Genomic DNA, 26,445 nt, shown 5'->3' on the forward strand with positions numbered 1-26,445 from the left:
GTTTTATTTATCTCTAGAGTTAATTGCTCCATTTTAACTGCCACGTTTTTTTCCTGAAAGCTATTTATCATGCTAGCTGTTTGTTTTTTAATTGCAGTAAATTAAAATTTAATTTCTATAAAACATGCTTATATATAACATTCTTGTAGGGATGTCAGAGAATTCCACCATGGATCTCGGTGAGGCCGAATGCCAGTGCATTCGGCCCCCCGAAATCTGTGGCGTAACGAAGCCCCCCTGCCCTGCGAAAGGCACGTGGAATGGGACACCTACCTGCTGCCATTCGCGCTGACTTGTGAATGGTGGTCGTGGCCGCCATTTGCTTCATCACTATAGCCGTGATAGGCTATGTAAATACTTACGTAGCTGATCACGGTTAATGCAGGGACACCATTTGCGTCCCTGCGGAAACCGTGATAGGCTGCGTAAGTATTTACGTAGCCTATCACAGCAAAAAAAAGGGAATGCAAATGGTGGCAGCTACGGCGGCCACCATTTGCATCCTCTTTTTTTTGCCATGATAGGCTACGTAAATATTTACATAGGCTATTACGGCAAAAGAAATGGGCGCAAATGGCGTAGTGGCCGCCATTTGTGTTCCTTTTTTTTTTTGTAATAGGCTATGTAAATATTTACATAACCTATCATGGCAAAAAAAAAAGGGAACCCAAATGGCGGTTGCTGTAGCCATAGCCACCGCCATTTGCGTTCGCTGTTCTTTGGGTTTTTTTTTTGCCATGATAGGCTATGTAAATATTTACGTAGCCTATCACGGCAAAATACAGGGACGCAAATGGCTGTGGCTACGGCAGCCGCCATTTGTGTCCCTGCAGGCTGCCCAGCGGCCGGATGTCCGGCTGCGGGCGGCCCCGGCCAGCGGCTCTGTGGAATCTCCGCGGAATCTCTGTGGAATCTCTGGCCAGAGAGAATTTCAGGGGGAGGGACAGAGCGCCTCCCCCCCACCGCGAATGTCACCCTTCGAAAAGGTAAGTGACTTTTGTACATCCCTACATCCTTGTAGTGCAGGAAAAAGTTGAACAAACCCAACTTGGGCTGCTTTAGGAAAAGCGAGTGATGTCTTATGATGAAGATGCTATATAGAGTCTGAATTGTTATTGGATAATGTACACATTAAAAAAGACACAGCTCTCTAAGAACATTTGTAAGTTGAGAGGAAAGAGTGATACAGTAACTGGCTTTAGGTCAATGCATATCAAAAACACTTAATTTGGTGATTTGGCATAACATGCAGATAGCCTTGCAGTGATAGGCTTTTATTGTGTGCTGTACTAGCATCAAGATTTCTTTGCTACTACTCAGGATTGTCTGGACCCCCTGGTGCTGGGAAATCAACATTTATTGAATGCTTTGGGAAAATGCTCACCGAAAGAGGACACAAAGTGTCTGTCCTAGCAGTGGACCCTTCCTCTAGCACCAGTGGTGGTGAGTATGTCTAAGAAAGTATTACTCATCTCTCACGGACCTCACCTTGCCAGTTGTAGGAACATACATTGGGCCTGCAGGCATATGCCCACTTACCCGAGAGTAAGCTCCGTTGAAAATAGTGGACTTATGTCTGAGTAAAGGTGCATAGATGCTTGCACCGTTTTTATTTTTATTAAATGTGTACCATGTCTCATCCTGAAAGCTCGGGAGGATGGCAACAAAACTGGAAAACAGACACAAGGTTCTTTAACAGTATTACAGATACTGGCTTGCATCCAAAGCACTGTAAATGGACAGAAGTTCGCAGAAGGGAACTATCCTGTCCCCTCCTCCCCCTGTAGCTGTTTGCATCCCCGAACAAGCCTCTCTGGAGGGTCAGGTCTTCCTCAACATTGTGGGGTGTGGTGCAGGGACTACTGGGGGAAGAAGAACCACCCCAAGTTGAGTTGAGGCACCTTCCGTGACCAGCAGAGGCACCTTGAACAAGTAGTTCTTGTGGAAAAGCTGTTATCTGCAGCCTAGTTCTTTTAGAAGAATAAGCCTGCATTGGCTTGAGTCTTGGGCAAAAGTTTGTTACGCTTGAATGAGTGAGCTGTTGTGAAACTCTTTGTTCAATGCTTAAGGCTCGCTCTTGGGAGATAAAACACGAATGACCGAGTTGTCAAGAGACATGAATGCTTACATCAGGCCATCTCCAACCAGAGGAACACTGGGTGGTGTGACACGGACCACAAATGAAGCCATCCTGTTGTGCGAAGGAGGAGGCTATGACATCGTTCTTGTGGAAACAGTAGGTCAGTGAAACTCTGTCCTTGGTTCTACGCAGCCTGGCTTCCGTGATGACACAGTTCATTGTCTGTCTAGCCCTCTAGGCCACTGAGACTAAAACAGGAGATAACCCGTGTCTCACGTGTAGCTGAACCAGTGCTGCTCTATAGTAAAACACCAGTAGAGGAAAAAGTGTGCCACCATAACGCTCTGTTGATACAATTTACTGCAACTGAATCTGCATGCACATCTCTTCAGGGAAAGGTCTCCCCTACGTTTGGCAAATGCAGTTTGCCACTTGGTTGTTTGAACTGAGTGGTCAATTTCTGCTCTTGATTCTCAGGTGTGGGGCAGTCGGAGTTTGCTGTTGCTGATATGGTTGATATGTTTGTATTGCTGCTGCCACCAGCAGGAGGAGACGAACTGCAGGTACTGATGCTGCATTTGGCAAAAGTCTAAGCTTGATATAACCATCGGAGGTTTTCAACAGTACACTGTATCAGCCTGATCTACCAGAATTGACCAAGAAAATACAGTGGTCAATTCTGGCAACAATTGCTAGCTTTAAGGGGGGATGTTGCATTGTTAGCCATCTTACATCCCTCAAAATCCACCACAATGCAACTTGAAGTGGGCAACAACTGATGATTTGTAGTAATGATTTTGTGTATTTTTTTAGCATGCAAAGTGCTTCTCAATAATTACCTTGTTTGTCCTTAGAACTACCCTTTTAATAGTTAATGCTGCTCTTTGATTTTACGATTAATCCCTGGTTTTATTGTATAGCTTTTAGTTTATTATACAGGGTGTATCTTTTTGTAGTCTATTTATTTTATCATTTTGGTTTTTATTTGTATATTGCCTTGAGTGCTCATTGAGCAGGGGCAACCTACAAATATTCTAAATTAATAAATAAAATCTTCTGAAGACAAGCAACTTTTACTCTGATTTTATGGGAGTACAGTTGAGGCTTAAGAGTTACGTCTGTCTATGTCTGAGGTTCAGCCAGATCCATTTCCAGCGCTACTTTAAAAGAATACTAGTTCTTCCTTCAAAAACCTTTGCTAACATATATTAGCATTCATTGTTTTACCATCTGATAAAACATTAATCTTGCCTATACACCCCTAAAGGTGTGAGTGTTTCATAGCAGATATCTACAAAAATCAGGAATTTTTTTAAAAAGGTAATGAAGGCTCCCACTAAACACTGCACCAATTATCTGCTACTAGGGGTTTTATGGGAAAGGATAATTAAAATGCAAGTGGCTTTATTTCAAAGCAAATGGCTTTATTTCAATAATGCTCTGCGGCTGTTTGAAGGCGATTTTAATTGTTTATAACCAGTGTCTCTGAGTTCCACCCACCTCTTCCCTTGTTCTTTTCAGGGTATTAAACGAGGTATAATTGAGATGGCAGATCTTGTTGCTGTAACCAAAGCTGATGGGGATCTCACTGTGCCAGCACGGAGAATTCAAGCAGAATACGTCAGTGCTCTGAAATTACTCCGTAAGCGCTCAAAGGTTTGGAGGCCAAAGGTTGGTACGTCTAAAATCTTTTCTTCTTCCTTTCGATCAGGAAAAAAGATGAGATGTAGGTCAGAGAATGTTAAAGTTAATACTATAGAAATTACTATAACTGTCAAACTACTAGCTTTACTGCCTGGTTCTCCAAATATCTCTTAACACTTCCACATTTTCACATGATACTGATATAACTAAATAAGCATAGTTCCTTAATTTGCGTGTGAGATCTTAAGCATAGCCTTGGTCTCACTGTTGGAAGCTGGTCCAGGAAATACATGCTTTGGTTTAACCTTTACTCCAAGCTTGCGTCCGTAATTGCTGAACGTTCATAAAGAATTGGTAGACTACTGGTCAATTGAAGATACCGACAAAGCAGCTTGCAGTAAAAATAAAGTAACCTTACATTATTGACACTTCTGACATGTTTACTGTCATTATTTTACTGCTTTATGTCTGAGAAAAGTTTTAAGTGTGGTTATTATAAGATTTATATTCTTATATAGGGATTATTAACATCTGCATTGCTAATGTTTTTTCTAATGTATCTTTTTAACCACATCTTACTTGCTCAATATAAAACTTACCTAAACATTTAAACCGTAACATTTACCCATCTAAAACTATAAAGCAAACAAAATATAACAGCTAAAAGGAAGAGCAGCAGCAGGCAACTAAAAGGAGGACCAGTAAATTAACTTCTGTAAAATCAATGGAATAGATAAGTAAAAACATACCTTCAAAAAGAGGAGAGATCATACCATTTGAACTTCTTGAGGGAATTCCATAACTTAGGGGTCACCACAAAAAAGGACTCCTAGCGGAGGGTGATCCAGCTCCTAAAAATGATAGTACAGTATATCTGGAGCAAGTCCTCAGGCTGACTGTAAAGTCTGTCCAGGGCTCATAGGAAAAAAATTACACCCTGAAACACTTGGGAACCAGACCACTTAGGGGTTTAACGCCAAAACCTGCACCTTGAATTGAGTCTGGAAAAAAACTGGTACCCAATGTAAGTGTCTCAGAGTAGGTGTCATATGTTCATACCTATCAAGAGGCAGGCAGCCATGTTTAGAATCAGTTAAAGTTTCCATACCATCTTCAAGGGCAATTGCAGATAGCCCTAAATATGGCACCAGTAGTTATATTGTGCATCAGGAAGGGTGAATGGACAACTGACTTACCACTACTACATTGGATGATATGGTCCATTCCAGCATTTTGATATCTTTTGTCAAATAGTACAGCATTGCATTTTGGATGATCAGGGTCCTTGTATTTTCTTTAAACATTTAAAGGCTGAACTGCAGTTTGAATCTGGTCTTATGTTTAGGTGAACCCTAGTAGCCTCATTATCCTGTATCTGTAAAAAACACAGAAACTTCTCAACCTAATAGGTAATGCGGATCTCTGCCAAAACTGGAGAAGGCATCTCCGACGTATGGGATAAGATGACAGAATTCCGAGACCTCATGCTTAGAAGTGGCGAGTTGCTTGCCAAACGAAGGAGACAGCAAAAAGTGTGGATGTGGAATGTAATCCAAGAAAGCATGCTGGACCATTTCCGGAGTCACTTGGCAGTGAGAGATCAGATTCCACTTCTGGAAGAAAAGGTTGCCAGTGGGATCCTCTCTCCTGGTCTGGCTGCAGACCTGTTGCTCAAAGCTTTTAAAGAAAAATCCTAAAACTCCTCTGTATGGGTTAACTGATTGTATAAAATACATGAACATCAAAAACCATTTTCTAAGGCATGAGTTGTTTTCTCTTCAACGAATTTACATCCTCGACCTGGTAGCAGCAGTGCTCTGTATATGTAAGTTGATCCTATTGATTTATGTTTATAGGTATGCCGTTGTGATGGCACACTAGTGCATTGTATGGCTGTAGAACTGTCATTTGCAATTCATATCTTATTTGCATGGGATATTAGAGACAATATTGGCAGTGTACACTGTCAAGTCCGCGCTTTTGCCCCCACAGTTAGCACTCGGCTGGTCATCTTCACTGGTAGAACCTTCCAGGTGTTTGTGTTCTATGAATTACAGTTTGCCATTAAAATGGTGGTGAATCGGCCATTAGCTTGTCTTTTTAACTTTAATTCAGAAGATTTTCTTTCTTTTTTTACACAGCACCACTAAGCTTATTTGGATTAAAATATGCTGGTTGAAAGCTTTGTCTGCACAACAGGGAAAAATGTTTTGTGGTAGCAGGTTATTGGTGAGACCATTAGCAGCTTGATTCTAGGACTTATTGCAACCAGATGATGGCGCATCCTTACTGCTGCACCAGTGTGTTGCAAGCCGTGAAACTAGTGTACACTTGTATGTGAATAGATCAATTCCTTCTGCCACAAATTGTGTGTGCAGGGTCTATTTGTGCCTGAATGTGAGAATGTAGGTCTAGGATTTCATGCTTAGGCTTCAGTCCCATGCATGCATGCATGGGAAAAAGCTGTATTGACCACAAATGGCCTTACTTCAAAGTAAACATGCATAGGATCAGGTTACATATGTTATATGCGTGCTGACCCCGATTCTTGTGATAATATTAGAGTTGTGTTTTGACAAATTAATGCCAAATACTAGTTGAGAAATGTCGTGATGGTGGTTTAGCTTAATTGTAAAAAAGATGACGGTAAAACCCATGGGTAAACATGGGTAAAACCCATACACAATGCAAGCCCATGATCTTTCACAGGAATACAAAAAATTGCTCTAAACGACACCATATCCCTGATATTTTACTGCTACTGCCACACTGCATTTATTAAGTTCAACTCTTGGAAAGGGCTGTCTGCATAAAATCTTGACTAGCAGTTTGAGTGATCCACCATTGTGTGGCTGTTACGTTATCAGTGTTTCTCTTATTAGGAAGTCCTCTCCCTGCCCCACACACACACACCCTATATCTAATCTACACTGGTCCTTTCTAAATCCATTACTTCCTGTAATACAAGCTTGGGCAGCCTTTAATATGTATTGCCCTTCTGCATATTGTTTCCTTATTTCTGTAGAACTGCCATATATTTTCCTTTCTAATTGCTCATGTAGTAACTACAGTTAATTTCTTCTCATCTTGCTTTCCACATGTATCCTCATTTTGTACTTCTCTATTTTCCAGTGCTGTGCTAAAGTAAACAAGACCGCTGTCTCTTAAAAAAAAGAAGTTTGAAATGCGTTTTGCATTTTTATTTGGGAAAGAAAAGTAGCTTCTTGCTGATTACTTTTTCTCATTTTTCTTCATAAAAGTGGTGCAGCAGAGCATTCTTCTGAAAAATGTAACCACATAATGAGTTCTGCAGAAAAGCAGCCCCAAATGCATGGGGGCAGGGAAGAGGAGAGAAACGAGTTTCCAAATTTGGAAACTCAAACCAAATTTGTGCGCTGTCTTGACTCCATTGTCCGTGAGACTTAGAGGGCAAAATCCAATGTTATGCGAGCAGAATTCCGCTTGTTCTGTGGAAGTTTCCCTTACCCTCTCACCTGTGACCTCTCCCACACCTTCCAAATCTGCTCTGTGGTATCCCCCAACCCTTGACCAGATTTGGGGGGCACATGGGGGCTGCAGGGGAAGGGGAAATTGAATCTGCCAGCAGTGTCTGTTCTGCTGGCAGAAGGACACTATTTATACAACCTCAAACTGCAATTCGTATTGAACTTCCTTCTGCTAGAAAACTAGAACCTAGAGATATTTGGTAACTTTTCTGACTTTAAGGATTAAAGATGCAATTATGAATAGGATTTGGAGAGGTAATACATTGGTGGTTGAAGGAAATTAAACCTTAGTGTTAAATGATGCCCACTCTGCCTAAAACCTGGAAATTTCAATTCCTGACAGAAATTGAGAAAAAAATTAGTTATAGCTCGGCTTTCATTTGAACGTTTTTATTAAAGATGAGTAGATAACGATAAAACAGTCGAAGAAGCTCAACAGCTGGCTAAAATTATTTAAGAGGCAGCAAGTGCTGCAACAAGAGAAAGCAGATTAAAACATTAGGGCGCAATCCTGTGGCGATAGCCGGTGGCCTCCGAACTTGGAGGCGACCGCCTATCCAATGCAGGGCAGGAGAACCGTGGAGGGGATCATTCCCTCCATGTTTCTCCTGCCCTGCAGTTGTGGCTAGACAGCCAATTTTGGCTGTCTAGTTGCGGGAAGGCGAAGCGGTGGAGGAGGTGGCTGGATGGCATAGGATGTGTCATACCAGCATTTCCGCCTTCCCCGCCCCGCAGCGCTCCGTTTTGGCCACTCCGTGCTCCTCCTCAAAGTGCGGGGCTGGTCCACACTGCCTGCAGGCAGTGTGGAATGGGGGGAAGGTCAGTTTTTGGGGATCCAATCTTGGAGCACGGGCTCCAAGGTTGGTTCCCAGAAAACCAGATATCCTATAGCCGTCTAGCTGCTGATTAGCAGCCATAGGATTGCTCTCTTAATGTCTATAAGATCAGGTTCATAGTTTGAGGGTGCTCTTGAGCCCAGAACTGTCACTTGAGGCATAGGTGGACTCGGTGGCTTGAAGCACCTTTGGTCAGCTTAGGCCAATATACCAACTACCGCCTTATCTGGACAGAGATAGCCTAGCTTCAGTTATCCATGCTCTGATAACCTCTTCTCTGGATAACTGCAATGCATTCTGTGTGCGGGGCTGCCTTTGAAAACGGTCCGGAAACTTCAGCTGGTCCAAAACAGGGCAGCAAGAATGTTAACGGGGACTGGCCAATGAGATCACATTATGCCAGTACTTTTCCAGCTGTGCTGACTGCCAGACCATTTTCCAGGCCTGATTCAAAGTGCTGGTATTAGTATTCAAAGCCCTAAATGGTTTGGGGCCTGGTTATCTGAAAGATTGTCTCCTTCCATATGTATGTATGTACAGTCATGTGAAAAAGTACACCCTCTTTGAGTTCTATGGTTTTACGTATCAGGTCATAATAAAAATCATCTGGTCCTTAGCAGGTCTTAAAATTAGGTAAATACAACCTCAGATGAACAACGACATATTACACTGTGTCATTTATTTTACAGAAATAAAGCCAAAATGGAGAAGCCATGTGTGAAAAACTAAGTATACCCTTACTGCTTCCATAGGTATGAAGAGGCTAAGTAGCAGCCAGGTGCTGCTAATCAAATGCCCTTGATTAATTGATCATCAGCAAGTGTGACCACCTCTATAAAAGCCAAAGTCTCAGGAGTCTGCTTGTCTTGAACATTCAGGTGTGTGTTAACATAATGCCAAAGAGTAAAGACATCAGCAATTATCTTAGAGAAGCAATTGTTGCTGCCCATCAATCTGGAAAGGGTTATAAGGCCATTTCCAAACCATTTAAAGTCCATCATTCTACAGTGAGGAAGATAATTCACAAGTGGAAAGCATTCAAAACAGTTGCCAATCTTCCCAGGAGTGGACGTCCCAGCAAATTCACCCCAAGGGCAGACCGTGCAATGCTCAGAGAAATCGCAAAACATCCAAGAGTTACATCACAGACTCTACAGGCCTCAGCATGTTAAATGTTAAAGTTCATGACAATACAATTAGAAAGAGACTGAACAAGTATGGTTTGTTTGGAAGGGTTGCCAGGAGAAAGCCTCTTCTCTCTAAAAAGAACATGGCAGCACGGCTTAGGTTTGCAAAGTTGCATCTGAACAAATCACAAGATTTCTGGAACAATGTCCTTTGGACAAACGAGACCAAAGTGGAGATAATTGGCCATAATGACAGCACCACGTTTGGCGAAAACCAAACACAGCATATCAGCACAAACATCTCATACCAACTGTCAAGTGCGGTGGTGGAGGGGTGATGATATGGGCGTGTTTTGCAGCCACAGGACCTGGGCACCTTGCAGTCATTGAGTCGACCATGACCTCCTCTGTATACCAAAGTATTCTAGAGTCAAATGTGAGGCCATCTGTCCGACAGCTAAAGCTTGGCCGAAATTGGGTCATGCAACAGGACAATGATCCCACCAGCAAATCTACAACAGAATGGCTGAAAAAGAAAAGAATCAAGGTGTTGCAATGGCCCCGTCAAAGTCCAGACCTCAACCTGATTGAAATGCTGTGGTGGGACCTTAAGAGAGCTGTGCATAAACAAATGCCCACAAACCTCGATGAACTGAAGCGATGTTGTAATGAAGAGTGGGCCAAAATTCCTCCACAACGATGTGAGAGACTGATAAAGTCATACAGAAAACGATTACTTCAAGTTATTGCTGCTAAAGGTGGTTCTACAAGCTATTGAATCATAAGGTGTACTTAGTTTTTCACACATGGCTTCTCCATTTTGGCTTTATTTCTGTAAAATAAATAATGACACAGTGTAATATGTCGTTGTTCATCTGAGGTTGTATTTACCTAATTTTAAGACCTGCTAAGGACCAGATGATTTTTATTATGTCCTGATATGTAAAACCATAGAACTCAAAGAGGGTGTACTTTCTTTTTCACATGACTGTATGTATGTATTTCTTTTCTATGCCACCCAATAGCTGAAGTTCTCTGGGCAGTTCACAAAAATTAAAATGTACTTGCCCGGACCCTAAGATCAACTTCAGGAATCCTTGTCTGGGAGCCCCTACCAGAGGAAGTGAGGTGGGGTGGCTCCTAGAAAGAGGGCCTTTTCTGCTGTGGCACCCAGGTTGTGGAATGAGCTCCCTAGAGAGGCTCACCTGGTGCCTACGTTGTATTCCTTTCAGCACCAGGTGAAGACCTTTTTATTTTTCCAGCATTTTAGCAGCCTAGTCTTTTAGCTCTGCTTTTTTAAACCTGTATTTTAAATCTCTGCATTGCTGCTAAGTTTTATTCTGGTTGTGCTTTTATATTTTATATTGTTTTATGTTATACTTTGTGGTTTTAATTTTTGTGAACCATCCAGACAGCTTCAGCTATTGAGTGGTATAGAAATGTAATAAGATAAAATAAAATATTTTAATTGAATGTTAAAGGTTTGAACTCTCCTGCTAAAAGATGTAAATACTCAAAGTGGCTGAGGAAAAGGGGCTCAGATTTCTATTATCTTCAGGAAACACACACAAAAAGAGGATTTTCTTTAAATTGCAAACATTTTGATTGGGGGAAATGTATGCAGTCTCTAATGAAGCAGGAAACAAGGTTTAGGACATTTTGATTGGGGGAAATGTATGCAGTCTCTAATGAAGCAGGAAACAAGGTTTAGGATTTTGGTTCAGAATAACGGTTTTTGTCTTTCAGGATTGCAGGAAAGTACAGGAAAATATATGATGATTTAAGGGCCAAGGTTATGGGCAGGAATATACACTGGGGTGTATTTCTGGATCTCTATAAGCCAAAGTGGAATTTTATAAGAAAATGTTGAATAGTCTAGAAAATTCTGTGTGGTAATGTCTGTCAAGTGGCAGTGTTGTTATGGGTGGAGATCTCAGTGGCATACTGAATTAGGTTATCAGATCCTGCCATAAATAATTACTTAAAGATGTTTGTAATTTTTTTAAAACTAGATCAAGTAAATCTGATAGATGCTTGGAGATTTTATCATTCAAAGGAACAAGACTACACTCTTTGCCCTAATGACTCTTATTCCAGGGTTGTTTTTTTAGTATCACCTAATATGTTTGAAGCAACTAGAGGAGGTAACAATTCTGCAGTAGCTATCTCTTTGTATCTGTCTGGGCTTAAATAATTCTTTTCTAAAATGAGAGTTAACTTTCTTACATAAATCAGTCTGGATGAATTATTTTTAGTAAACATCAGAGGTTAGTTGGCCCTTAATTTGGGATACTGGGAAGGTGTTTAGTACATCTCTGAATTAAAAGCAGACAGATCCTAACTTACATGACAAATTTAAGGTGCAATCCTATGCATGTTGAGAGAAAAAAGACCTACAGCTCCCACCGTTCCCTAGCAAACATAAGTAAATATGCATAGATTTGCACTCTTATACATTTTTATAAGGTGCTTTATTCGCCATTTATGGAGAAGATTAGATTGTTTCCCTCTGCTTTAGATATATCAAAAAGTAACTCAAACAGATTTGGGAAAAATAGAGGCAACTATTACTAGATAGGAACCTTTAACTATGATAAAGAAATTATCCAAAATCAAAACATATTTATTTAATAGTGGGAAATTTTTAATTGTGGAAGAACTATGGAATTATTGGAGGGGATTAAACTACCTATGTTTCAGCTTCTTCATTTGAGACATGCAGCAGTGACCTTCATAAGGAAATATGGACGTTTAAGAGAAGAAATTGGTTTTCAACTAGAGGTAATATATCCCAGGTCTTAATCAGAAAATATATCAAATTTATTAAAAGAGGATTATCACTTTAAAGAGAAAAGGAGAAGTCAGGTAATACAACCTATTTTGCAGGAAGAATGGTTACAGCTCTCGCTTGTAGTGACAACCCCCACCTGTTTCACCACCAGAATGCTTTTCGTGTTGCTCACAAGGGCAGTTGGGTGGTTGTATCCCCATGAACTCAGGAAAAATACCAGTAAAGGCTGATCAGCTAGCCCCAGCTAGATGTAAATGCCTTCTTTTAACTTTCAGCTTTGGTCAGGTGTTGCCAAACTGATCTCTCTCCTCTTCCTTTTTTATTTCATGCTCCCCTTCTTCTCTTGTGTGTATCTTATCACTTTTATTTTGTGAGTCTGAAGGCTGTCTTACTTCCATTTATGTACAGCGCCAGCATTGTGTCTTGCATTTTAATTGAAGTGAAATGAAGTCACTTTTGGGGATCAAGATAAAAATGTATGCATCAGCAGTCCATCCACCAAACTGTCATGATGCACATGTTTTAAGTTCTGGCCTGAAAAAACAAGTTTAAGAGTGAAAGGCAAATGTGTTCTCCCCAACTTCTCTCTCCCTTACGTTGATTAGTTAACCCACAATGCCATTTACCTTCTCTGTTGTATTAATAATTCTGGTATTTAACAAATACCCCTTGTTCACAGTGCATGCTGTAAACCTTGGAACCCAGCCATGGCATGCTTGATGTTATGAAACATCACAAAGGAATATGGAATGGGTTAATTGGGAAGTGAGATCCCAGGTTGATGAGGGAAGGAATCATGCATTCATCTCAGCTCACAGTCAGTTTATTACAGCCTATATCTTAGGTTGTAACTCCAAACATTCTGTAATAAAATGATTCATCTGTGCTTGGGATGAGACAGTTTCATCAGGGGACTTGAAGAATATTCAGCTCCTTTTGTGATATAGGTAGGCATTCTCATTTTACAGAAGTTGAGGCACCATTTTCATTCTAGCTTTGCACAAAGGACTCTTGATACAGGACTTCCACACCAGGCTTTTTATCCCACAACTTACTGAGGCTTCTCCTTTGCAGGATTAAGATTCGCTCCTTATATGGGCTACATGGGCTTTTTTCTGTGGGACTTCCTTTGTCTGCAAGTTCTAAATGTTTGAATAGTTCTACAACTCTAGATGGTGCTACAGTATAGCAGAACTGCGCAATTTCATACAGCCATTAAAGCAAATTAACATTTATTACTGCATTATCCCCAACATTTTAAAAACCAGGATAAAGGTCAGAAGGCATGGGAGATGACCTGGAGGTTGACACCGTCATGTAAAGGGCTTGCAAATTTCTGTGAGTGACCAATCATGAACTTGTGATAAACGCCTTGTGTAGAAATGCTCACAGTCTCTAAATATCTCTTCTGAGGTTTTAGTTTGTTGATGATACTAAATTGTTTAGGGTGAGTAAAACAAAAAGGGATTGCAAAGCGCTCCAAAAGGATCTCTCCAAATCGGGAGAATGGGTATCAAAATGGCAAATGTGGTTTAATGTAAGTAAGTATAAAGTGATGCACATTGGGGCCAACTTCACATGTAAGCTGATGGGATTTGCGCTAGTGGTAACTGACTAAGAAAGAGATTTTGGGGTTGTGGTGGACAGCTCAATCAAAATGTTGACCCAGTATATGGCTGCTGTGAAAAAGGCAAATTCCATGCTAGGCATAATTAGGAATGGAAATAAAAATAAAAGTGTCAATATCATACTGCCCTCATACAACTTGGAATACTGTGTACGGTTCTGGTCACTGCATCTGAAAAAGGATATTGTAGAACTGGGAAAAGTGCAGAAAAGGGCAACTAAGAGCATCTCTACACCAGCCTAAAATCCCGCATTTAAAACAAGGCTTTCTGCTTCCGTTTTAAATGCAGGATCACAACGCCTTTCCCCCTCTCCTTTTCCCCCTTATCTGAGTCTTCCATATGTTTCATTATACAACCGCTAGATGGTGCAGTGGTCTAGCTCCTGTTATTACAGGTTTTCCTCATTTCAATAGCTCATTATCTGGAATCTTTAAAAAAAAGGAATAAAGGTCATTTACTGCGGAAGATACCCTGAAAGTTGACAACATCACGTAAAGGACCCTCAAACTTCTGTGAGTAACCAGTCTCAATAACAGGATAAAAGCTCCATGCGAAGGAGCCCAAAAAAGACCAAGGGTCTGGAACTGCTCACCTATGATAGGGAGACATTTTTCTCCTCTTCCTCTGTTAGAACCTGGGGTCATCCCATTAAGTTGATTGGTGGGAGATTCAGGACAGATAAAAAGAAGTACTTCCTCACACAGCGCATAGTTAAACTACTGAATTCACTACCACAAGATATAGTGATGGCTACCAACTTGGATGGTTTTAAAAAGGGGTTAGACAAATTCATGGAGAAGGCTATCGATGGCTACTAGTCCAGATGGTTAAAAGCTACCTCCAGTGCCAGAGGTGGTGTGCCTGTGTATGCTAGTTGCTGGGGAACATGGGCAGGAGGATGCTGTTGCGCTTATGTCCTACTTGTGGGCTTCCCATGGGCAGCTGGTTGGCCACTGTGAACAGAATGCTGGACAAGATGAACCCTTGGTCTGATCCAGCAGGGCTCTACTTGTGTTCTTAGTTGTTTTATTATGTTTCGGTATTTTAATGGAAATCGTTTTTAGCAATTTTATATTTCATATGTTTTCATAATGTGAATTGCCTTGGATCTTTTAAAAGAGAAAAGTGACTAAGCAATTCAATTAATAATAATAATAAACAATTTCTTGCTCACAGTTACAGCCTGAACTATTCATCCTAGGTTGATGGATTCAGGCAAGACTGTAAGTGTTGCAGAGCAGATTGAAAAAGCTTTTGAATATCAGAGATAGATGGCCATGTTTGGGGAGCAATTTCCCAAATGGCAGCTGGTCTGTTGCGGCATAAACCACAAAGATTCCTGGAGTGCCTTGAGAATCAACACATTTTATGGCATAAGCTTTTGTGGACTAGAATCAGCTTCATGAAGTGTTATCCTCCCTAGGCAGTTACATACACATGTGGGTGTGGTGGAGGGAGTTGTAGAAGTCAGGTTTTGCAGTGCAATGAAAAAAGTACGTTCTGTGACGATCACAGCTTAAATATATGCAAAATTAGCACAGTGAACATTCATAACAGCAGGAATTGGTGGCAACACAGTGATCTTAGTATGGTTGAGTAAATTAATTCCTGCAATGGGACAGGAAGTTGTTGCCTCTGTCCAGACCCACACGGATAGAATCAAGGGTCTTTGTTATTTCTAATTCTGCTAGATCCGGTTGGAGCCTCCCTTTGAAAAACCTCTGTTGGAGAATGGCCACTTTCAGATCAGCAGCAGACGCCACTGTCCAACAGCAGAAGATTGAGATCTCCTATTGATGTTGCCCTCTCTGATGTCAGATTTGAGTCCATTTATTCTTTTGCTTAGAGACTGACCTGTTTGTCCTGTGTAGAAAGCAGAAGGGTGTCGCTAGCAGGTAACAGCGTATATCACACTGGGACATACGATAATAATAGCAATACATTAAATATATAGTAATTCATAAAACGAAAACCAGCTGCCTAAGGCAGCTGCCTCACTCTTTCTAATGGTAGGGCTGACCCTGCACTTAGGTTGCGGCTGATGTTACTGGGCCCTGTGATAGTGTTGCCAGGGTGGATATGGGGACAAAGTTGGCATCTGGGCTTTTTGCAGAATCTGGTTCCAGTCTCGGTGTTTCTGTCATGTGGCCTCCTATGCTTAGGGAGGTGCCTTCTCAGCTCCATGGACTGAGAGGGCTTTGATAGTTTCTTCTTGGAGGGCCTTGCCATGCCCAGGACAAACAATACTTCTGGACCAGGGATGCAGAACCAAATCCAGCCCTCTTGAGGCCCCAGTCTGGTCCTCTAGAATTCCCCAGAGGGCCATGCCCCCTTCCTTCCAACCACCAATCATTGGATATTTTCCTGGCTTTTGTGAGGCTTTTCCCCCTTCTAAAAGGTTGAAATGCCTCTCTGAAGGCCTAGTTATAGGCAGGAATTGCTTTCAGCTACAATTGGCTGGCGGGGTTTGTGGGTTGTTGTTTTTTTTGGTATTTTGGCCCTCTCCCCTTTTGCCTTCAGCCCCACTTACCACTGGAATGTGGCATTGGAGAGCTTTTTCTGAAATGGAATTCAGGCCTCAGGCTGAAAGCAGTTCAGTACCCCTGTCCTGGCCATTAAGTCCAATCGGGGAGGATGAATCATAGTACCATATTTGGGAGCCATCTGCTTATGTGCTTCAGGATGGTGTTCAAACTGGAACCTGAATGACTGGGGCCACTACACCAACTAACCCACAAACTGGCAGGTCCCCATAGAGGCCACACACGCTTAGGGCCTTAAGTTAAGGATTCGAAGTCAAACTAGAAACAGTGAGTAGCGAGCTAGGGGTGCGGGTGATCCCAAATTAACTAGGAATGGAAGGGTGTGATATGTATGAGGTGGTGGTAAAAAAGTACTTTCATCAGATGCATAGATTAAAACTGCAGTCCCATTGAACATGGTGGGGACTTACTCCTAAGTAAACATGCACAGCATTGCACTGTAAGTCTACATGCACCGAAGCCCTTACAAAATATAGGTTATACCTTTAACTTTTTTTGGCCCCTTTGCCTTTTTTTTATGCTGTTCACAATGCTTCTGATTTCATGTCTCGTTGCTTAGCAACATTTATGCACAAGGGCAAGGCCTTTCTTTCCCGGTTCCTTCCTCTTTGCAGACCAGGTCACCATCAAGCTAAGTTGTGGGCAACAGCAAGGTAACAATTGCCAAAAGTTATGTAAAATTACCGTTTGCCTTTTGAATGAGCGGTCCTCATGGCCAAGTATCTGTTCTTGGCTCCTGGGTTGCCGTTGCCCTTCAGCCCCCTTTCTCCTGAAGCTTTTGAAGAGATCAAATGCTTCGCAGGAAAAGCTTGGAAACAGCGCACTCAAGAAAATCTAGACTGTTCCACAACCTATGCTGGAGCTTACGGAAACAAGGGGCTGGATGCATCTGCACATTGCCGTGTCGCCCCCTCCTCTCCTACCAGGGTACACAAGCCTCATCCACCTGAGTAAGCATTTTCTTATCTAACTACGGGCTAGCTCTGAAGCTACCTGCTTGACGTAGCCCCAGATAGATGAAGGCAGAAATGGATGTCTGATAGTGCAGCTTATGCATGTCTGCTCAGAAGTAAATGCTACTGAGTTCACTGCAGCTTACTTTCAGGTAAGAGGATATAGGATCTTCAGCACGACTTTCCAAAGTGTTGGCTCCAGCCAGGACATTTTGGCTTTGCTTCGGGCGGCAAAATGTCTTGGGCTGACATTGATAAAAGCCATCTTTTATAAAATGTATTTCTTGCACAAGACTTTGTAAGTCTTTGTAAATGAGTTGCTGGATTTTGTGTAAAATCATTGGATTGTGTGTAAACAAAGCAAACACATCACTGGGTACATAGCTAAATCCAATAGGCTGAGAGCAGCAGTCTGGAACTTGGATATCCCCCCCTTCCCCCAATTTACACTTTGTTTCGTTTTCCTGTTTCTCCTGAATTTATACTACTTGTAATACTGGCCTGGATCCAATTTATGCTGTGTGAAAGTGAGGTGGTAACTGTTAGCAACACTTTCTGAAAATGATTGGTTTGCTGAGATAATGTATGTGATAAAGTACATTGTATTCTTTGTATTTTATTTTTAAAACATTTGTATTGTGTTTTATATTCTTAGCTGTTTCTATGCCATTTTAGTCTTGTGTAATTCACCCAGAAAACATCGGTTATTCGGTGGATTAGAAATGTAATACATAAATAACCTTGCAAAATGATCTGACATTAATTAGATAAATATGTATCATTATAGGACTTGTTGTTGTTCAGTCGTTAAGTCGTGTCCGACTCTTCGTGACCCCATGGACCATAGCACGCCAGGCCTTCCTGTCCTCTGCTCTCCCCCGGAGTGTGCTCAAGTTCATATTCACTGCATCGGTGATGCTCTCTAGCCATCTCATCCTCTGCCGTCCCCTTCTCCTTTTGCCTTCAATCTTTCCCAGCATCAGGGTCTTTTCCAGTGACTTTTCTCTTCGCATTAGGTGGCCAACGTATTTCAGCTTCAGCTTCAGTATCTGTCCTTCCAATGAGCAGTCAGGGTTGATTTCCTTTAAGATTGACTGATTTGACCTCCTTGCAGTTCAGGGGACTCGTAAGAGTCTTCTCCGGCACCACAGTTCGAAAGCATCAATCCTTCGGCGCGCAGCCTTCCATATAGTCCAGCTCTCACAGCCATACATTCCTACTGGGAAAACCATAGCTTTGATTATATGAACCTTTGTCGGCAAGATGATGTCTCTGCTTCTTACTATGCTGTCTAAGTTTGCCATAGCTTTCCTCCCAAGGAGCAAGCGTCTTTTAATTTCATGGCTACAGTCACCGTCTGCGGTGATCTTGGAGCCCAAGAAAATAAAATCTGTCACTGCTTCCATTTCTTCCCCTTCTATATGCCAGGAAGTGATGGGGCCAGATGCCACGATCTTTGTTTTTTTAATGTTGAGTTTCAAACCAGCTTTTGCACTCTCCACTTTCACCCTCAACAAGAGGCTCTTTAGATCCTCTTCGCTTTCTGCCATTAGGGTGGTATCATCTGCGTATCGGAGGTTGTTGATAATTCTCCCGGCAATCTTAATTCCGACCTGTGATTCATCCAACCTGGTGTTTCTCATGATGTACTCTGCATATAAATTAAATAAGCAGGACGACAATATACAGCCTTGTCGTATTCCTTTCCCAATTTTGAACCAATCGGTTGTTCCATATCCGGTTCTTACTGTTGCTTCTTGACCCTCGTACAGGTTTCTCAGGAGACAGGTAAGGTGGTCTGGTACTCCCATCTCTTTCAGAATTTGCCACAGTTTGTTGTGATCCACACAATCAAAGGCTTTAGCGTAGTCAATGAAGCAGAAATAGACGTTTTTCTGGAATTCTCTTGCTTTCTCCATGATCCAGCAAATGTTGGCAATTTGATCTCTAGTTCCTCTGCCTCTTCGGAACCCAGCTTGTACTTCCAGTAGTTCTCGGTTCACATACTGCTGAAGCCTAGCTTGTAGGATTTTGAGCATAACCTTCCTGGCATGTGAAATGAGCACAATTGTATGGTAGTTTGAACACTCTTTGGCATTCCCCTTCTTTGGGATTGGAATGTAAACTGACCTTTTCCAGTCTTGTGGCCACTGTTGAGTGTTCCAAGTTTGTTGACATATTGAGTGCAGCACTTTAACAGCATCATTTTTTAGGATTTTAAATAGCTCAGTTGGAAGACTGTCATCTCCGCTAGCTCTGTTGTTAGCAATGCTTCCTAAGGCCCACTTGACTTCACTTTCGAGGATGTCCAGCTCAAGTTCAGTGACCGCACTATCGTGGCTATCAGGGACGTTCAGATCTTTCCTGTATAGTTCTTCTGTGTATTCTTGCCACCTCTTCTTAATCTCATCTGCTTCTGTTAGGTCCCTGCCTTCTTTGTCCTTTATCATGCCCGTCTTTGCACAAAACGTTCCCTTGAGATCTCCAATTTTCTTGAAGAGATCTCTAGTCTTTCCCATTCTATTGTTTTCCTCAATTTCTTTGCATTGTTCATTTAAGAAGGCCTTCTTGTCTCGCCTTGCTATTCTTTGGAACTCTGCATTCAGTTGGATATCTCTTCCCTTTTCTCCCTTGCTTTTTGCTTCCCTTGTTTCCTCAGCTACTTGTAAAGCCTCATCAGACAACCACTTTGCTTTCTTGCATTTCTTTTTCTTTGGGATGGATTTTGTTGCTGCCTCCCGAACAATGTTACGGACCTCTGTCCATAGTTCCTCAGTCACTCTGTCTATCAGGTCTAATCCCTTAAATCTATTCCTCACCTCCACTGTATATTCATAAGGGATATGATTTAGGTCATACCTGAATGGTTTAGTGGTTTTCCCTACGTTCTTCAATTTAAGCCAAAATTTTGCAAGAAGCAGCTCATGATCTGAGCCACAGTCAGCTCCAGGTCTTGTTTTTACTGACTGTATAGAGCTTCTCCATCTTTGGCTGCAAAGTACATAATCAGTCTGATTTTGATATTGACCATCTGGTGATGTCCATCTGTAGAGTCGCCTCTTGTGCTGTTGGAAAAGAGTGTTTGCTATGATCAGCGTGTTCTCTTGGCAAAACTCTATTAGCCTTTGTCCTGCTTCATTTTGTACACCAAAGCCGTGCTTTCCTGTTATCCTGGTTATTTGTTGACTTCCTACTTTAGCATTCCAATCCCCTATGATGAAAAGGACATCTTTTTTTGGTGTTAGCTCTAGAAGGTGTTGTAGGTCTTCATAGAACCGATCAACCTCAGCTTCTTCGGCCTCAGTGGTTGGGGCATAGACTTGAATTACTGTGATGTTGAATGGTTTGCCTTGGATTCGTACTGAGATCATTCTATCGTTTTTGAGATTGTACCCCAGTACTGCTTATCCCACCCTTTTGTTGACTATGAGTGCTACTCCATTTCTTCTAAGGGATTCTTGCCCTCAGTAGTAGATACGATGGTCACCTGAATTAAATTCACCCATGCCTGCCCATTTTAGCTCGCTGATTCCCAAGATGTCGATGTTCAATCTTGCCACCTCATGTTTGACCACCTCCAGCTTACCTTGATTCATTGATCTTATATTCCAGGTTCCTAAACAATATTGTTCTTTACAGCATCGGACTTTCTTTTCACTGCCAGACACATCCACAGCTGAGTGTCCTTTTGGCTTTGGCCCAGCCGCTTCACTCTTTCTGGCGCTACTTGGAAATACCGTCTGCTGTTCCCCAGTAGTATATTGGACACCTTCTGACCTGAGGGGCTGATCTTCCGGCATCATATCTTTTAGCCTTGTGATACGTTCCATGGGGTTTTCTTGGCAGGAATACTGGAGTGGGTTGCCATTACCTTCTCCAGTGGACCATATTTTGTCAGAACTCTCCACCATGACCTGTCCGTCTTGGGTGGCCCTGCACGGCATAGCTTATGGCTTCACTGAGTTACGCAAGCCCCTTCGCCACAACAAGGCAGTGATCCATGAAGGGGCATTATAGGACTAATGAGGGCTTAAAGATTCACAGAACTTTCTGGAAGGAGCATGTTATCTTTCCTGAGGAAGAGTTCTTGTTGGTTTGTTGAAACACTTTTTTTTTTTTTTACCTGCCCTATATTATGGGAATATAGTCCCTCTTCAGCCAGGCCTGTTTCTTTGCGCTCAAGCTCTCAACTGCGGTAAACTGCATGCAGAAGTCCTGTGGTGAATGGAGAGTTAAATAGCTGTAGGCAGGTCAATCTGTCTCCCAGAGGCAGTGTGGGAAGAAAGCCCCTGCTGTTGTTAAGATGGCAGACTAAGCTCTAGGTCTCAATTGGGTTTTTATGCTAAAATAAGGGCGCACTCTTATGCATGCTGGGAGTAGGACTTTTTTCTGGCTAAACATGCATAGGATTGCGCCCTAAGTAGTTTAAGTTAATTCATAAGATGTGTGTTCTTAATGAAAACCAGAGAACACTACTGAATCTAAATTACAATATCAGGTTTGCTGGGATAAAGATGTGAAACATACATACATACATACATACATGTATATAAATTGTTTTGGTTTGGCCAGCTATGGCTAGTTCAGTAAATAATGTTCAGTTTATTTTTTATCATGGGATTAGGGTAGTAACAATTAAGAATGCATTCTTTCACAATGGGTAGTGAACTTCTGAAAGTTAAGAGGGCTGCAATCATATGCACACTTGCCTTGGAGTAAGCCCCTAAATGCAATAGGGCTTACATCAGTGTAAACATGCATAGGATTGTGCTTCAAGTCCTATAAAACTTCTTATTACATTTGTATCTTGCAAAATGATCTTAGTATAAGCTTCTTGCCAAGGTGTATTATTGATGATGATAATCATAATTCTATACCACCCCATAACTGAAGCTCTCTGGGTGTTTTACAAATGAGATAGGTTTGCTTCCATTTCAGCAATAGGGAAAACTGCAATTTGAAACTACAGTTGAAATGTTAGGAGACTGGAAAGGGTGGAAGAAACTCTGACCTCGGCCATGTTTCCATGACAACGGAAGGGTGAAGCAAATGGAGGTATACCGGATTTTTCATGGAATCAGCATGGCTCTGCACGGGGCTCCACAAAGGAGTGCACCACACCATTATAAGTTGCTGACTGAAACATACTTCCAGGTGGGGTGGGGGGATTGGAAGTGGGCGTCATCAGACAGGCAGGGGCTGCTCAACCAATAAGAGGCTCCCCGCTCCAGGCTCTGCTCCCCTTTCTCCTGCCCCCTGAAGCGCTGGTTAGGCGATGATGCAAAGGACTGAAGCTGGCATTAATTAATCTTGAAAAGCCTTGAACCAAACAGCAGAGACATGCAGCTTTGGAAATAGCGCTTCACGGCCATTAGGGACATTACTATGCCTTTCACCCGATGAATACATGATGTATCCTGGGTCTACTTAGTGCTTTTGGCTTAATGGCAATCTCAGTAAATTCAGGAACAAGCTTCATTGACTGCACCAGGAGTTACTTCTGACTAGGCTTCCCCAACCTATACTTGATTCCGCCTATTTCCCCCCCACTTTCCCTCTAAAAACTGATCTTCCGCATTAGCAGGTACCCCTGAATAAATGTACTATCACGCAGTAGCGCAAATGCATGATATTGCAGCTTTGGGAACAAGCCTTATTGACCACAACAGGAGTTAGCAAGAACTCCTGAACTAATGCGCTGTCGCGTGATGGCACAAATGAGTGATAGTGTTATTTTGAGATAGAGTTATACACTGAAAGCGAGATACTAACATAGGGGACATGTGTATTCCTGGAGAAATGTTCAATAGTGTCATAATGAGATAGCGAGAGGGGGAGTTAGAAGTGGCCTGGAGACTGGGGCTTTTTTTGCTATCGCGTGATACTGATGCTTTCTAAACGTGCAACTGAGGAGTCTGCGGTAACTACCTCTGGAACTGTGATCTGGCCAGGAACTTTTAGATGTACACGCCACCCCACAGCGCTTTTACTAGTGTAAGCGTTAGCCCCTGATGGAGTAATGACTTTAAATGTACAGTTCACAGTCCATGGGCAGTGGCTGCTGGTGAATGTGGGGTGATTACTTTGGGTTCGCAATGTCATGCTAAAGCGCTGTTTCAGTTTAATCCTTTACTTAAAAAAAAGAAAGAACTCTGGTCACCAACTGGGAAATAGCGGAAACATCAGGGAAACATAGGCAGGGAAAACATTGGGGAAACACCCCTTGACCGGGGTCACAGTGAAAGGCACACCTCTGGGCACAGCTAACATACTGGAGTAAATGCGGAGGGCTGGTGTTCACCACAACAGAAGCGTAGACAAGCCAAATTAAGAAAAAGTTTCTGACTATAAGTAGTCTCGGGAAACCCTGTTTTTCTGCGATAAGCTTTGGTGTGGCTGCTGTATGGCTATGTCATGTATCCCTAACAACCTCCATATGCAGCCAGTTCAGAGTAAATCGCTTCTGGAAACAGGCCCCTAGGCTTTCAATTTGATACGGAGTCAGACCAACTTCCATGCTGTAACAAACCCTTCCCCAGCCTGATGCCCCCCACAGATGTGTTGGACTACAACCCCCATCATCCCTAGCCAAATGCTTTAACAGATGCAAAATGCAAACTCTGTTGCATCATTCCTTCTCCAGTATTATAATGGGGATGCGGGGGGAATGTAAGGTACCTGGAACTTCTTGTTCCCTTTGCAAAGAAACAAGAACTTGTTTCAGCTACCTTTTCTTTTTCTGTTGATACTGCTGAAGAATGCAGGGTAAAACATGCTGAAACAGGCCAAGACTAGTTAATGATTTCTTCATTAGAAAAGGGTAAGGCAAGGCTTTAGTATGACCTAAGAACCTCTCAGAGTTCCTTTGCTTTGTGATGTTGTTAGAATCCTTCCTATGCTGTTTCTTAACCTGGTATCAGAGGAACAATAACAAGATGAAGATGCTCGCCCATTGCTCAGCATATTTCAGTTTAAGTATCAAGCTAATTTTCAGTTTTTACATTCAAAGTTTAATGACTAATACTGCAGATTCCCTTCTCCGTTTACTCTGCACTTCCATACCTCCATATGTTTTTACCTGCAACTCCCATCATCCCTCACCATTGGCTATGCTGGTTAGGGCTGATGAGAGTTGTAGACCAAAACAAGGGGAGGGCACACACGTTTCCTAGCCATGCCTTAATCTAACAAAAAGGTCAGGTAGGTATGCAGTGAGTGGCCATATTCCAAAGACTCTTTCCCTTTAAGAACTCCTTAGCAGAGCAATATGCAGCAGAAACCATTCTTCCCATTGCTTTTCACAATGTGGGATGGGGGGGGTGGCGGCACTTTGTTCCCTGTCCAATGGGAACACAGTCTTACTAGTAAATGGGAATAATCCCCTCCTGTGTCTACTGCTAGGCATTGCTAGCTATCACTGCTGCAGGTTATCCCTGGTCTGTGCATAACATGGGAAGAGCAAAGACACTCTAATTTAGATGGTGAGAGAAGTTCCTCTCAAAGCTGCCAAAGGGAAACATCTTTATTTTAGCCCACCATGTTTCAAAGACCAAAGCTCCTTTGTCAGAGGCAATCTTATAAAATGCAAATGCTGAAAACAGACTAAGGGCACAATCCTGTGCATGTTTAGGATTGCACCTTAAACCAGCCTGCAGGGGTGGTAGCCTTGATGGTGTATAAAGGATAGCTACCTCCTTTGTAAGCTGGCTTAGTCTGTCTTCAGCATTTACAATTTATGGAGGAGCATTGGTTTCCAGAACATGTCGGGTTAAAATAAAGACATTTCCTTTTGGTACCTTTGAGAATACATTCTCTTTTTGCATTTTGTTTAGTTTGAGTGCTTCCCTTCTGGTTTTTGTTTGATAGGAAAAGTTGTACATGTGAAACCTTTGAGAAAGAGTAGAGGATAGAAGCCCTGTTCCTCAGAGGAGGAAGGTCACCTTTAAGTTAGAGTGTCTCTGTTCTTCCTATGTTACACATAGACGAGCAAAGCCTATGACAGTGTGACATCAATGGCTAATAGCGGACATAGGTAGGGATTATTCTTTAACCTCATCGCGTCATTAGCAGAGGCTAAGGCAATCCTGATGTGCCTGTAATTAAGTTGGTTCATATGGTCCAGAATATCTTTAGTTTATTATTTTAAACACTTACGTTTTGTTGCCAAGTTTGTTACTGAGTTTATGCCAAGGGATAGAAACAGCATTTCCTTTTCTCATTATGTTTGCATACAATCTGGGGGCTAATTGAGATGTGATGCAGAACATGCACAAAAAGTGATACCCTGCAATATTCCATGTATGCATGGGTGTGTGTGCACGCACGTGCGCACACACACACACTCCACATTTAAACCAGTTCCTCAGTCGCTACGTGTACAATATTAGCATATCAGGGGAGTGCCCATCTGGGCCATCGTGTGTAAGCACTGTGCACACAAGTAAGGCAACCCACTTCAAAAGAAACACCAAGTGCATGGAGCTCGTGTTTGGACAGAGGAGTGTGTGTTTTGCACATCCAGTATCATGTTTAAGTGAGTGAGGCCTACAATGTAGTTGCATAAACTACTATTTCTATTTTATGGACACTGCACTAACATTGCCTGAGAGCGACTCGCCACCTAGGTTCAGATGGCTAATTAGTCTGCGGTGGGCCTTGAACACGTTATGTTTAGGTCTGAATTTGATGCTGTCCACTGGATCATCCCAATCTGACAAATGGCCTTTTAATGCCCCCTCCCACAGCAGACTAAGGCTGCAACACTTCCTAGGGAATAAGCTGTAGAACACACTGTGACTGACTTCTGCTCAGAGTAGACCTGCGTGATTGTGCATAAGAGTGACAATTTGCTGCCTTTAATGTGCAGCACCATTTGGTGGAAAGGCAAGATACAAATTGAATAAATAAATAGTGCAGTTTGGGCAGCAAGTAGATCAGGATCTATTGGTAGTTCACTGGATGATTTGCAGTAGATCAGATTTGAAGTAGATTTGCGGTAGATCAGATTTCCAACTCCTAATGGTTTAGCAGTAGCAACAATGTAAAGGCTCTCCCCCCCCCCTTCTAAATTAAGCTGTTGGAATCCTTACCTGTAGTAACTCAGATGGATATTTGTACTTACATGTGCAAATACATCCCAGTGTGTGGCTAATGGGGTGCTGTAGGTCCTTGGCTCTGCCTTCAGACCCACAGTTTTGCACCTGGCTTTGGTTGGCAAACCTGGGGTTCTTTTAAAAAGAATCGTTTGCAGGGGGAGATTGCAGCATGCGAAGAAGGGAGTTTATCTTTTCACCTCCCACAGCAACTCTCCTCCCCATCCCCCGTGATGTGGGAAAAC

The 26,445-nt window shown here is 42.2% G+C and overlaps 1 protein-coding gene across 15 annotated transcripts in view; it reads left to right on the forward strand.

Moving 5' to 3' along the window:
* MMAA (metabolism of cobalamin associated A) overlaps positions 1–26,445 on the forward strand; it is a 37,176-nt gene that overhangs the window by 4,378 nt on the left and 6,353 nt on the right. For 10 of the 15 annotated variants that reach the window (XM_084856200.1, XM_084856197.1, XM_084856203.1 and 7 more), the window contains 5 exons: positions 1,321–1,443; positions 2,070–2,240; positions 2,558–2,643; positions 3,602–3,751; positions 5,134–16,871. In XM_084856200.1, the coding sequence (XP_084712326.1) occupies positions 1,321–1,443; positions 2,070–2,240; positions 2,558–2,643; positions 3,602–3,751; positions 5,134–5,421 (818 nt within the window). In that variant the 3' untranslated portion in view covers positions 5,422–16,871. Of the gene's footprint in view, positions 1–1,320; positions 1,444–2,069; positions 2,241–2,557; positions 2,644–3,601; positions 3,756–5,133; positions 16,872–26,445 lie in introns of those variants that run through there. The other 5 variants (XR_014792096.1, XR_014792097.1, XR_014792098.1 and 2 more) reach the window with 5 other exon arrangements.

Source organism: Heloderma suspectum, chromosome 5 (genome assembly GCF_057233095.1).
Source record: "Heloderma suspectum isolate Gila_16-S chromosome 5, 16-S_ref, whole genome shotgun sequence".
Lineage (NCBI taxonomy): Eukaryota > Metazoa > Chordata > Lepidosauria > Squamata > Helodermatidae > Heloderma > Heloderma suspectum.